The 13,974-nt window shown below is 37.6% G+C and overlaps 1 protein-coding gene across 2 annotated transcripts in view; it reads right to left on the bottom strand.

Moving 5' to 3' along the window:
* Positions 1–13,974, bottom strand: part of FARSB (phenylalanyl-tRNA synthetase subunit beta) — a 69,510-nt gene that overhangs the window by 39,170 nt on the left and 16,366 nt on the right. For both annotated transcript variants that reach the window (XM_047721537.1, XM_047721538.1), the window contains 8 exons: positions 12,340–12,490; positions 11,451–11,559; positions 10,478–10,548; positions 8,975–9,036; positions 8,200–8,251; positions 4,165–4,226; positions 3,681–3,888; positions 3,116–3,196 (listed from right to left, as the gene is read on the bottom strand). In XM_047721537.1, coding sequence (XP_047577493.1) covers positions 3,116–3,196; positions 3,681–3,888; positions 4,165–4,226; positions 8,200–8,251; positions 8,975–9,036; positions 10,478–10,548; positions 11,451–11,559; positions 12,340–12,490 — 796 coding nt within the window. The remainder of the gene's footprint in view (positions 1–3,115; positions 3,197–3,680; positions 3,889–4,164; positions 4,227–8,199; positions 8,252–8,974; positions 9,037–10,477; positions 10,549–11,450; positions 11,560–12,339; positions 12,491–13,974) is intronic.

Raw genomic sequence — 13,974 nt, forward strand, 5'->3', positions numbered from 1 at the left:
CTCCTCTGCTCAGTGGGGAGCCTGCTTCCCCCACACCCTCTCTGCCTGCCTCTCTGCCTACTTGTGAGCTCTCTGTCAAATAAATAAATAAAATCTTAAAAAAAAAAATGAAAAATGATGTACCATCAGATTACTGAAAAATTTTCCAACATTAGGTCACGCTGCCTACTGCACTATTTTACAAAGTGGCCTTCGAGGACTAGTCTGCATTTCTTAGAGAAACACACACAATACACAGGTTTAGATTTTAGGTGAATGCCAGCTCTAATGATTCTTGCCATGCTTTCTTGGGAAGGATACTAAATCACATCCAGGCAGAGAACAAAAGAGCTCCCTGATCTGCCACAGCTGTAGAGGCAGAGAATGGTGGCAGGCACGCTGGAAATAACCAGATTTTTCTCCTCAGAATGAGGAGTTTTTTAACAAGATATAATGTGATTAATTAGGAAATGCAACTTAAATGATGCAATCAACTCTCAAACAGAAGTAGTACTGTGTGTGTAGAAGAAAGGTTGTTCCACAAACACATGGCAGTGGAGGAATCTGAGTGGCCTTATACTTCATCATGACAATAAAAGATAAGGGACAGATATTAGAAGCAGTTCGAAATCAAGGGAACCTGAAGTGGCAGTAGCTAGTAAAAAATATAAATATTTTTTTCAATGTTAATGTGTTTAAAGTATTAGAAAAATATAATAAGTAAATGAAGCCCATTGATTTTTATGAATATTCTTGTACTAAGGCTAAAGTAGATATTTAGTTTTAAAAGTGAGTTAATTTAGGGGCGCCTGGGTGGCTCAGTGGGTTAAGGCCTCCGCCTTCAGCTCAGGTCATGGTCCCAGGATCCTGGGATGGAGCCCCACATTGGGCTCTCTGCTCAGTGGGGAGCCTGCTTCCCTTCCTCTCTCTCTGCCTGCTGCTCTGCCTACTTGTGATCTCTGTCAAATAAATGAATAAAATCTTTTTAAAAAAAAGGTGAGTTAAGTTAAAATATTATAACTAGTATGCAGACAGTAAAAATCATAATGATGAAAACAATTACTTGCATTTGGAAAAATCAAGGGCTAGGCTTTAAAAAAGGTTGTTTCATGCAAAACTAGATATAAGGCACAGAGATATTTAGGTTTGCTAATCATGTCACATAAATACCTCTGACACTGAAACTCCTGTAAGAAAACTGTCATTACATATTTGAAGCTCTAACACCTCATTCCTTCCCCCACCGCCCGCCCCCAAGTGACAATGTGTGTTGAGCTTACGGGACAGCTGAACAGACTGTTTCTGGCATCCCTAGTGGAAAGTACAATCACGGGCCCAAGGTGCACATAGGCCTGGGCTGGAATCCTGCCCCACAGCTGACTGGTGTATGGAATGGGACAAGTTACCTAAATTACCTGCTGTGTAAGACAGAAACACCTACTTCAGAGCACTGCACAGAAGGGAATCACACGCAGAAAGGCCTGGACACAGGATAAACTCCCTGCAGAGCAGCCTGGTCAGGCAGAGTATGTGCTCCCCTGAGACACATGGGGCTACCCACAGTTACAGGCTTAAAACTCACTACTTCTATAAAAGGGCAGGGAAAGGGGCGCCTGGGTGGCTCAGTGGGTTAAAGCCTCTGCTTTCGGCTCAGGTCATGATCCCAGGGTCCTGGGATCGAGCCCCGCATTGGGCTCTCTGCTCAGCAGGAGGCCTGCTTCTCTTCCTCTCTCTCTCTGCCTCTCTGCCTACTTGTGATCTCTGTCTGTCAAATAAATAAATAAAATCTTTAAAAAAAAAAAAAAAAAAGGGCAGGGAAATACACAGGCCAAAGTCTGAACCACAGTTAGTTCTGGGGAGGAAAACAGGGTTGGAATCTGAGGGGAAACAGAGGGGAACAGTCATGGTTCACTCTACATGGTTCTTTCTGTACAACTTGAATCCTTTCAGATCAATCCTATGTCACTTAATTTTTAAAAACGAAATATATTCTCAATGCTTTTTTTTGTATTTCATTGATGTTCACGACTGTATAAGTATATGCATAGATGAATGACCTATGCTATAAACTGAGCATACACAGGCCGAGACAACAGAAAAGCACTGCTCTAAAAGCCAAAAGGCTAGGATTCTGGTCCTGGTGCTCCTGCTGTCTGTGTACACTTCATTAGGTACTTATCCTGTTGACTTCAGGCTTCTTCACTCCTACAGTGCCTGGCATACAACAGATGCTCTGTAAATGCAGAATAAAGGACTCCTGAGTCAAAAAAAAAGGACAATGCTGAGCTAGAAAATCTGTAAGGTTCCTTCTGAGCTTAGCATCCTGTGAATGACAAATGCTCAATAAAGGGAGAGAGGCTGCCTCTCCTTTCCGACGACCCTCTCCCCCACCAAACTGGTAGTAATTAACCCCCACTACTGAGCTCTCTGTGACTAGGAGATGGAGAAGTCTTTCTGGAGTTGAGCTGGGGGTTGAAAATGAAGTCATTTTGTTTTTATTTGGTTTTGGTTTTCACCCTCCATCATTAACCTGACACCTACCTGAAGACTCCAGAACTACACAGTGTAGGCACCACACAAATGCTCAGCAAGGGAAGAGGAAACTATAAACGGCACAGACTTTTTATTCTTTTCAAATGGTCAATCTGGTGGGGGGAAGGGCATTTCCTTCTATTTTGTAATAAAATTCATTTCCTAATTCAGGCCTTTTATGTCAGCTTTCCAAAGCAAAGCAAATGATGTGAACATGCTCAAAGAAAAAGTTTAATGTGGAACAGTTCACAAATCCTTAACTAGGGCGGCATCTAGTGGGCATAGATACAACCAAATTAAGACTAAACATTCCAACTTAATCAATTTGATTATGAAATTTGTTGTGAATTCAACCCTCAACACTTCCATAAAAGTACAAACTACACTGTTATGTGTCATTTAAGACTTTTGTCCTTCAAGATATTCTGTGACTGAAAAAAAAACTTTTTACTAGACTGTACAATCTTAAGTAAAAAAGGTTATTCGTCTAGAACTTGGAAATTTTAGCAGTCTAGATTTTATAAATTCATGTAAGGAATCAGAGTACAATACTTCAGAGGTTCAGTGTCAATAATCAGCTGCAGAGACGGCACATGAAACATACCAGGGCAAAGGTAAGTGCTTCCGTGAATCCAGCAGCTGCCATGTCATGTCTTAGGAGTTCTGTGAGCTTATTAAGAGGAAACTGAAAAAAAAAAAAGATAGTTAACTTTACTCCACTTCAGTAAAATTTCCTACAAGAAAAGGTTTATACAGAACAGGTCATTAAAGGGCAAACCCCGTTCCATCCTTACTAATACTGCTAGTACCACCACTTCGCCACCCACCCCACCCACTGCCTCACTACCCCAATACTCCAACACACATGCACTAACCCCCCACTTCACCTTTCCCACAATGAACTTCTGCCTACAGGCCAGGTTGAAAAAATGAATCTCCCAGTTCAAGAGTCAGAAGAGCTCCAAACTCAAAACCTGTCTTTCTTCAAATACTAGTCATCACAGGTTTTAAACTTACTCTAATCCACTGGGCATCTGTTTTGTATCCCCCAAATGCCTCTCATAGCACAGCATGTCCAAATGCTATGTGCTGTTTTTCTCGAAGCCTTCCTGGCATTCAATAATCAGTTTCTAACAACAAGGAGTATTTATTTAAGGGTACAATCTTACTTGATTAGCTATGGTGTAGGTTTTTGGAAGCGTCATCTGAATGTTGTTATATCCATAGGCAATAGCTGCATCTTCTACAATATCACATGCATGGATAACGTCAGCTCTGGTCGGAGGGATTTCGATCTCAATCTGATTCCCATCACCTATTACTTCTGACTTTAAATACATCCTGGTTAGAAGCTTGGCAATATTTTCTGGAGTTTCTCTGAAATAGGAATGTACATTCCATACACATCACTGGATTACTTAAAATGCGCTCATATTTTGTTTTAAAATATTCTATTATCTGAAATATCACCTTCCTTTTGGAATTCCATGAGACACCAGACAGCCTAACAGATGATTTATTATCATTTACTCACTCTGAAAAGATACCAAAACCCTCTCTAAGCATAAGCATTCTTTCAGGAAAAATTAAAGTCTCGTGGGTACTTCATTCTTGAATTCTCTCCAACAGTAAACAAATGTTTTCAAAGCATACCTGATTCCAACTTTTTTGTTAATTAGATCAGCTCTCACTATCTCCTTTCGGTAAGCCAGTTCCTTTAAAGAGAAAAAGTTTGAGAAGCTTAAGTGAGTCCCTGTCAGCTACAGCATTAGGCTCTAACTTTACCTCGTCTCGTTGTGGCAGTTTCACTGCCCTCCCAAAAAACAGTTGTTAAAGAGAGACACTGAAAATAAATGTAAAGTTTCAAAACATTACAGAGCAGTAAATCTGCTACAACAGGCTCATAACTGAACATTCTACTTGCTAGACAACTGGAACTGCTCAGAATAGAAAATGCCCAACACTTTTCTCTCAGATGGCCAATCACCATTCTCTGCAGTAAAAGCCTGGTGCATTACATCATTTCTAAGATGCTTATAAATCCTAGGATTTGCAGTCTCCTCGCAAGCAAGCAGGTGTTTATGACCAAGAAAGAACAATTCAATTATCACCATTCAAATATCTCCATGTACTATCAACTATCACCATTATACTAAGCCCAAGTATTACGAAGAAATTCCTTTCTTGTCATTTATCCAGGTGGGGGAACACCACCAGGCCCCCAGGCCGTCCTAGCTATCATCAATCTGCTCCAGGAGATGGCAGGACTGGGAGCAGCTCATATATTGGTACTCTCCTTCAAACAGTATATAGTTTTACCACGTTAGATAGGAATAAACATGTAAAAAACCCAGGCTTTTGAGCACCTTTGCAAACATATCTATGAATGTTTCTTATCATTATATTACTCTCAAAGGTATATCTACCACTGGCAAAAAGGCTATGAATCTAAAAATCTGATTGGACTCAAGTAAGTACAGACCAGAGCCTTGCCATTCAAAATGCAACTCTCAGGCAGAAGTATCATCATCACCCAAGTACCTCTTAGAAATGCAGGCTCTAGAGCTGGTAGCAGTGACACTGGACTTACTCAACCTGGAACTAAAGGTTATTAAGATCCTGAGGCGATGTGACTGCTCATTAGGGTTCAGGAAGTGCAAAACTAGCTAATGAAAAAAAAGCTAATAATTGCAACAGAAACAAACCTTTACTGAGCAGTTAACCATGAAAAAAACACTTTCAAGATAATCAATCTTAACCCTCACAACAAATACTATTAGATTCCTTATCAGTGAAGTGAGAACAGTAGTAGATGAGTAACTATTCTCAAGTCCCAGCAATGATAAGCTGCTGGGCTCTAGTGCTTACAAAAATGCTTGTCAGATAATAAACACTCCATATGCAGTTAAAGAGTAAATGCATAAAGTAACAAATGAACAAATTAATGAATTAACAAGTTCAGGCAGCCTAATTCTGAAGCTCACACCATTAACCATTCCTCTCTGACTACCTTTCACTTCTCTCCTCTGGTCCTCTTATTCCAAAGTCCAGTCTTTTATATGAAATAACAGAAGACTAGGAAAGAACTATCAAAGGACTTAGAAAAATAAACTATTTCATGAGAGGAAGTATCAGTTCCTCAGAGGATCATTCTCTTCTGGGAGACAACCTGAGAAAAGCTGTTCTAATCTACGTTCAGAAGAAAACAGCTTAACAAATGACAACACTGACACAATACTCCTTTTCAGAAATCCCACCATTTCAGATTTATGAAAGCTCTTTATAATGCAAACGATTTCAAGGAATTATCTACTTGAGAAAAGTGAACCAAACTTTAAGATATCGTTTTCCTCCCCAAAGTACATATTTCACTTCTATTAATAGTTGACAATTCCTCATATCAAAAAGAAAAAAACTTTTCTCAAATCAGACATCATTTTAAAATAGACTAAAAAGCTATCTCTGGCTAATCCCAACTACTACTGTGGTATAGATGACCGCATTCTTCCCTTCCCTGCTGCACCCTAAGCCTTACAATGAGGTACCTCAGGTCCTCAAATTGGGAAATGGGAGTCTATTTCGTCCTCCTTTGAATCTAGCAAAGTGACTGACCGAGGCCAACAGGACACCATGCTTAAAAAGACTTAAGCACTGGACTTGCTCTTGTGCTGTTGGGAATCCTGCAACCACCACCATGTAACAAAGACCAAGCTAGCCTGCTGGATGATGACAGACACTTGACCTGGTAACTCTAAGGGTAAGCAGACTTGTGAGTGAGGCTATCTATCCCAGGTCACCTAGATGCTAGTTTACTAAGAGAAGCAAGCCCAAGAGAGGTTAGCCATGCCACCCAGACCAGAACTACCCAGCTGACCCACAGAACCATGATAAGCAAATCACTGTTGTTTATAAAATCACTAAGTCTTGGGGTATCAGTCTATCATGTAACAAAAACTAACAAACACTACAAATTTTTTAAAAGCAGAGACTGCCTATAATTTCAATTAAGTTTTCTACAGCTATACACTTGTTTTGAATTATAATCAATATTCTAGAATAAAGTATGATGCTAAATGCTCATGTTTTCAGGAAGGGAAAGGTTTTGATCTTGGCAGGTTTTATCTACTTTAAAAACTATTTAAAAGAGTAGAAATAGGGTGCGCCTGGGTGGCTCAGTGGGTTAAAGCCTCTGCCTTTGGCTCAGGTTGTGATCCCAGGGTCCTGGGATCAAGCCCCACATTGGGCTCTCTGCTCAACGGGGAGCCTGCTTCCCCCCTCTCTCTGCCTGCCTCTCTGCCTACTTGGGATCTCTGTCAAATAAATAAATAAAATCTTAAAAAAAAAAAAAAAAAAGGAGTAGAAACTATTCCAGGCTATGATTCACTTCTTAAGCAATAGAGGAACAGTGAAAAAAATCCAAAGAGCTAAAAAAATGACCTCACTTCATTTGCAACTAAATGATTAACACAGTCATATGCTGGAACAGCCATCTTTATATTAATAAAATCATCTTAGGGGAAGAAAAAAATCCGATTAAACAATGCTGTTTTTCTTGGGGTTTTTTGTTTGTTGGTTGGTTTTTAACTAAGATTCCATGTCTTGACAATAATTCTGCTTACTACTTAGTCCTGTTAATACATCTGGAATCATTAGTTACAGTAATGGCTCTTCAGCGACTGTTAATTCAAGTGTGAACAGACTAATTCAGTTGGGAGGGCTGAGTAATCTAAAAAGGGGAGAGACTAAATTACCCAGTAAACAAATTAATAGGAGAATAAATCAGAACCTGCACCCCACTGTTTATAGCAGCAATGTCCACAACAGCCAAACTATGGAAAGAGATGTCCATAGATGTCCATCAACAGATGGGTAAAGAAGATGTTATCACACACACGCACACGCGTGCGCGCGCGCGCGCACACACACACACACACACAATGGAATACTACTCAGCCATCAAAAAATGAAACTCTGCCATTTGCAACAACGTGGATGGAACTAGAGGGTATTATGCTAAGCGCAGTAAGTCAGAGAAAGACACTTATGATCTCACTCATATGGAACTGAAGAAGCAAAACAAAGGATCATAGAGGAAGGGAAGGAAAAATAAAACAAGACAAAAATGAGAGAGGGAGACAAACCACAAGAGACTCTTAACCACAGGAAACGAACTGAGGGTTGCTGGAGGGGTGGGGGTGGGGGACTGGAGGGGTGGGGGTGGGGGGATGCGATAACTAGGTGATGGACTTTAAGGAGGGCACATGATGTAATGAGCACCGGGTGTTATTTAAGACTGATTTAATCACTGAACTCTACTTCTGAAACTTATACTCTATGTTAATTAATTGAATTTAAATTTTAAAAAATAAAATAAAAAGAATAAGTCAGAGGAATTATGGCCATCTAATAAAGTGGTATAATGGAGCACATTGGAGCTGAAGCCAGACTATCACTTAGCTCTACCACTAATAGTAACAGGCAAGCTATTTAACATCTCAAGGTCTCTATCTCCATCTGGGAAAAGGCCAAATAGCACCCACCATCATAGGGTTAATGTGAGGATTAAATCCACGTAATGCACCTATTATCCCTGCCATGTGGGTGGATGGATGGACAGACATACAACCAGTACTCTGTAACCATTATTATTACTAGTATTATCATCAAATCCACTTCTTAAATACTTACTGGAAAGGTATAGGATTTTCCATTAGGAAAAACGACCTCAGCAGCTTCAACCCTTAAAAAAAAAAAAAAAAAGTCCAGAAATATTAAAAACAAAAAGGGCCATAAATTCTAGAAATGTGTATGGTTAACAAGTCTCTCACTTATTGTACAACAGTAACCTCAACACACTCAATATACGCTCGTTCCAACACTGCTGCCCGGATTAATCCTCCTAAACACGACCCCACCCTACCGTTCCATTCCCCGTGGCTCCCACATCTCTTCAGACAGCACACATCTAACGTTTACTTCTCAGTGCGACAAAGCATGCATCCTCTATTACTCCTTGACAGTATGGATATACACAATCCAGGCTCTACCAGGGTGCCGTGTTACACCATGAAAGCTGACTACGCAACCAGTAATAGGCAAATCAATTTAAAAAACAGACCCTGCCACAGAATTTCAGTCCTGCACTCTGCAGTAATACTGCTATTTTGAATTATAATTAACATTCTGTAATAAACTATGATGCCAATACACAGCAAGGACCATTTAGTGAAATCTTTTAAATTAATTTTTAATTAATTTAATAAAAAGAAAAGCTTTGGAAAAAATACAGTAATCCTATTGATTTTAAACAGTTATGCATAGGTCTTAGCCCCATACCCCCACCCCCGGCAAAGAGAGGATATGTTCTATTCACAGGAGCCACATTTTTCATCTTTATATTCAATATAAGGCCCTAGTGCTTTGCCTTCGGAATAACAGGCTTCAATAAAGTTGTCAAACTTACGTAAATTGATTCTCACAATATTCACTAAACATGGTGACAATAACATCAAGAACTATTTTTGCCTGCAAGAAAGAAAAGAGAAAAATATTGTAATCTAAAAATACACTCTCTTCACTCAAATGGAAAATTTAGTCCTCCAACATCTAAAAATGAAACATATATACACATTCTAAAAAAGGAGTGGAATAAAAACTTGTGGGCTTAAGTAGCCTAGCCTTATCTGCAGGTGGTCTGCATTTATTCGGTTCCCTGAGAGTTAACAATCCATGACTGAAACAAATCATTTACTTCCCCTGGCCCTCTCCCTTGGGTTCACCAAGTTTCAAGAGAAACAAATGGCTGACTATGGGAGTAGACCTTATCAATATCCTAGATCTCTTCAGCCAGTTGCGGGACTCCTGGCTCAGCCACTTACTCATAATCTGACGCTGGGCAAGTTACTTACCATCTTTGCATCTTCATCTGTTAAGTAGAGATTATAAACATTTCTATATCCCATTTGGTTATTATGAGATTTAAATGTATTAATATATGAGCAATGCCTAGCAAAACTGGAAGGACCGTATAGATTTGTTCAAGTTTTTAATTGGAAACATGTTCTTGGGAAAAAACACAATAACCTTAGCTGGATATATATAGGGTTTGCTTTTATATATACATCACTGTTTAAATATAAGCTTCAGGAAAGATATCTAAGGTCTGTCAATGTATGAATTTTTTAAAAATTTGTAAATAGTATATGCTATATTATTCTAGCATTTCTAAAGTCAAGTATGGCCCATAAAAGTTGTAAATGAAATACCTTACAATGGTGTCCAATGCCGTAAGATGTACTGAATGCCATTTATGGCCCTATTTCTACAGGCCAACCTTCTGCCATTCAAGCTTATCCGATTAATTTGCTTAATTGCCCCATTACCCTATGCCTTAACATGTATAAAGAAATCTTATGCCATTAAAAAAAAAAAAAAAAGCTCATAGCAATACAATCCAATATAGGTAGTTACTAAATGTGAGGGAACCAGTATTCTACATATTCTAAGTATCATCGTGTACATAAACCCTTTATCAATTTGCCAAACAACACTTATTTATAAGCCACTTCATTTTTAAACATTTATTACCAAGAACACAAAGGTACCAAATTTCTCAGCATTTAAATTAAGCCAACTAAGATAAACAATGGATAAAACACTTATTCCATTCTCAGTTTTACAGTTAGGTATATGGCGAATTCTCCCACTAGAGTGAGTTCCTTCAAGTCAAGAAACATGAAACTCATTAAATGCACAGCACTGGAAAGACAGAAGTGCTCGTTAAAGATTTGTTGATTAAATGAACACACCATAACCAAAGTACAGAATATCTGTATCTTTCTAATTTTCTAAATTTCTGAAATATGTCCCCACCTACAAAACACTTTAAAATTCAGCCATCTAGTCTTGGCCCACAACTAAAATGTCCTGTCTGACAGTACAAAAGTGGAATTAGAGTTTTATTTACCTTAGTGAAATCAGTTCCTGTGCATTCAATAAATACATTTCTAGTATTTACAGTTATTTTAGAATGATTTCCTACAATAAACACAAAATAACACAATCAGTTTCAGAAACATAGGTACACTAAAAAAGTTCTCCAAAACAGAAACTACATTTTCACTTAGAGTACCATATAAATGGACATCTCAGAGATAAGGTGATAATGCAACATGTATTTTAAGCCCCCACTACAAGTGGGAGAATACTGCATTCAGTGTGTCAGAGTTGCTCTGCCCAGCCTAACAAGAGACTGTCTTATCTCCGCTACACCACAACCCTATGACAGAGCTAGAGGCAGATCTAAGACTCAGAGCTTCAGCTCACTAATCCTGATTCATAGTCTATTAAGCAGCAAGGCTACACTCTGGGTCTGGGTCTGGCTACTCCAAAGCTCAGGTTCTGAACCCCTGTTAACAGCTCGAGTTCAACCTTAAGAAGTTAGAGACTCTTCCCATCATGAATCAACTAAACCCCCTTCTCACCTCCAGAGGTTCAACATCTATGGCTATGACATTATTAAATTTTGTAAATACATGCAAGTTGCCTCCTCAAATGAGCCTTCAGAAAGGAGGTAAGAAGGTAAAATTCAGTTTAAAAGTTTTAACTATAAAATAGCAGGCAAGGCAGAATTTGAGTTTAACCAAGTTGAGTCATGGGCTAAAACCAAAAATATCAATGCTCTTTGGAGGAATATAACAGAATCCAGAGAGTGGCACCAGTAAATATCTATGTACTTATAAATATTTATACATTTAAAAGTTATATAAAAATCACAAGTAAACTGTTACTAAAAAGAACTACTATAATAAAATCTACAAAAACCAGAAATTCCAGATTAAGATTTATCTGACTTGATTGAGCCAAGTCTAGAATTCAATTCTTACAGAAATGTTGAAGGATAAGAGAAAAAAAAATCTGATGCTTAAGAAATAACTCACCATTGATAATCGGAGGCATTGAAAGGATGACACCATTGCTATCATAGATAACTGGGTACAGGGGTTTATTTTCAATGATATGTAAATAATGTTTAAGGTGGTTGTCAGTCTGAAAAAAAAAATTAATTTTCTATTTCTAAAGCTAATTAGTTTATATACCTATCTAGTACAAAAAAGGGGAGAAGTTAGAAAAACAATAAAACAGCCCCATATTACAGAAAGTCCTAGTATTTGTAAGATTTCCTAAATATCTTAATATCCTTAGATACCTCATCTCCTACTGGGCAGAGATGAGAACACAGCCAAGTCATTTTCCAAGAATGAAAATAAATTTGCACTGGTAAGTCTGACTCGTCTCAAGGAAAACACAAACCATCACAAAACTGTTTATGGAAACAGGAAGAACACACTGGCAAATCAGGCCAAGGATAAAAACTTTTTTTTTTCGGAATGATACAACACTACTTTTATTTTTTAAGCACCATTAAGTGACTATGCAATCATTTTAACTGCTGTAATCTAAAATGCTAAATAGTAGAATACAGACACATTGTAATACCAGTTCCCACCAAAAAAACTACTTAAATCTTGTTCTTTATATTGTGCATGTGTTATAATTATACCCACATATGAATATTATAATGTGACATATTCTACTTCAGTGGTTCTCAATTCCAGCTGTACATTAAAATCATCCAAGGGGTTTAAGAAGTAATGAAACTATGTCCAGGCCCCACTCTACATCAAATGGATTGGTAGCTATTGACTGGAGCACTGATATGGTTTTTAAAATGTACTCATTTACATCTCCCGAATTCCAAGACCTGACTTTGAAGAAATTTTCTTGATTTATGGAGAGCTATTTGCATAATATGAAAAAAAAATCTACCTTGTATATGTTCATCAGTTCACAGGCTGTATACTCCTTGGTCTTATTCAGAGGCTTGAATTTGATATCTGAAGGTCGCTTTGCAGTGTATGTAAAAGGGCCTGACAAAGTGTCCAAATCATGGGTACCAATAGCAACCAAGGCTCTTTTCCTAAATGTTGAGGGAGAGAGAAAAAAAGAGACCAAAAAAAAAAAAAAAAAAAAAAAAAAAGATTTTTTTTGACACTTCCCTAAAATAGCCTGCTGCTATAAAGCAACTTTAGAAGAGTATAAGGAACACATTCTCACAGAATTGAAAGTAATGCGAAATTCTAAAAGCTGTTCAAAACACATTATTTCGGGGCGCCTGGGTGGCTCAGTGGATTAAGCCGCTGCCTTCGGCTCAGGTCATGATCTCAGGGTCCTGGGATCGAGTCCCGCATCGGGCTCTCTGCTCAGCAGGGAGCCTGCTTCCTCCTCTCTCTCTGCCTGCCTCTCTGCCTGCTTGTGATCTCTCTGTCAAATAAATAAATTAAATCTTTAAAAAAAAAAAAAAAAAAACACATTATTTCAGTAGCTACAGTAAATTCCTTGCCACTATGCTTTCCCAAGTACTGTGTTAACTAGGACATTTTCCAAGTGAACATTCCCTTTTTTTAACCCATTTCCTCTCAGAGTCCTCAAGTAAACAAATGTTTTATTAGAATAAGCTACCAAATTGCTCTGTTTTTTTTGGTTTTTGTGTATTTTCCTAAATTTTCTGTCACAAAGCTGTATTACTTTAATCATAGAAAAAAATAACTGAATTACACTTAAAATTTAATGTGTAAGGGAAGTTCAAAAGCTATTAATTTCATTTGTTCTACAGTTTATGTGCAAAAGAATTTAAGGTAATTTTAGGAGCTTATAGCAATTTAAGATTAGGAGAGAAAGAAAGAGTAGGGATATAAAACAGAGCCAGAAACAGTGTTAATACCAAGAATCTAAAGGCCTACAGTCTCAGCATACAGGGTCACAAATTTTGCTCTAAGCTTTCTAAAAGATAATTCAAAAAGAAACTTGGCCAGAACTTATGGCATTCTTAAGATTTCTTAGAATTAGTTTTAGATGTATGTACAAATATATTTGAGTATTTATGCTTAAATGCATATGTATATATGCAAATAAAATACATCAGTAATCAAGGATTTTATTGAAGTCCATATTACATGAATTATGAAATAGTTTTCAAAATTTGTAAGAAATAATTTTTAGTCATCCTTCAAGACTGGTAACAAGAACTTTAATAAATATGATTAACTCAAAAAAATTGTTAACGAGCATGAAAGTGTTACTCAATGATTTACCTACTTACAGAAAATAACTCCAGAAATACCAGAGGTTGAAATATACAGTTAAGTGTAGCTAAATTAACAACTGATGAAACCACAAGTAAGAAGGTCCATGTTTTGTTTTTTTAAAGATAGTTATGGTCCCTCTTAATCCTAAAAGAGTACTCCCACAAAAGGTCACTAAATTCCAATTTCAAACCAATTACAAAAATAAATTCTAGATGAATCAAAGAGCTATGCATTTTGAAAAAAACAAGACACAAATGTACATATACACTCAGAAGAAACCACAAAAACTATTTAAAGAAAATACAGGATAACAATG

This window comes from Lutra lutra, chromosome 3, assembly GCF_902655055.1.
Source record: "Lutra lutra chromosome 3, mLutLut1.2, whole genome shotgun sequence".
Classification (NCBI taxonomy): Eukaryota; Metazoa; Chordata; class Mammalia; order Carnivora; family Mustelidae; genus Lutra; species Lutra lutra.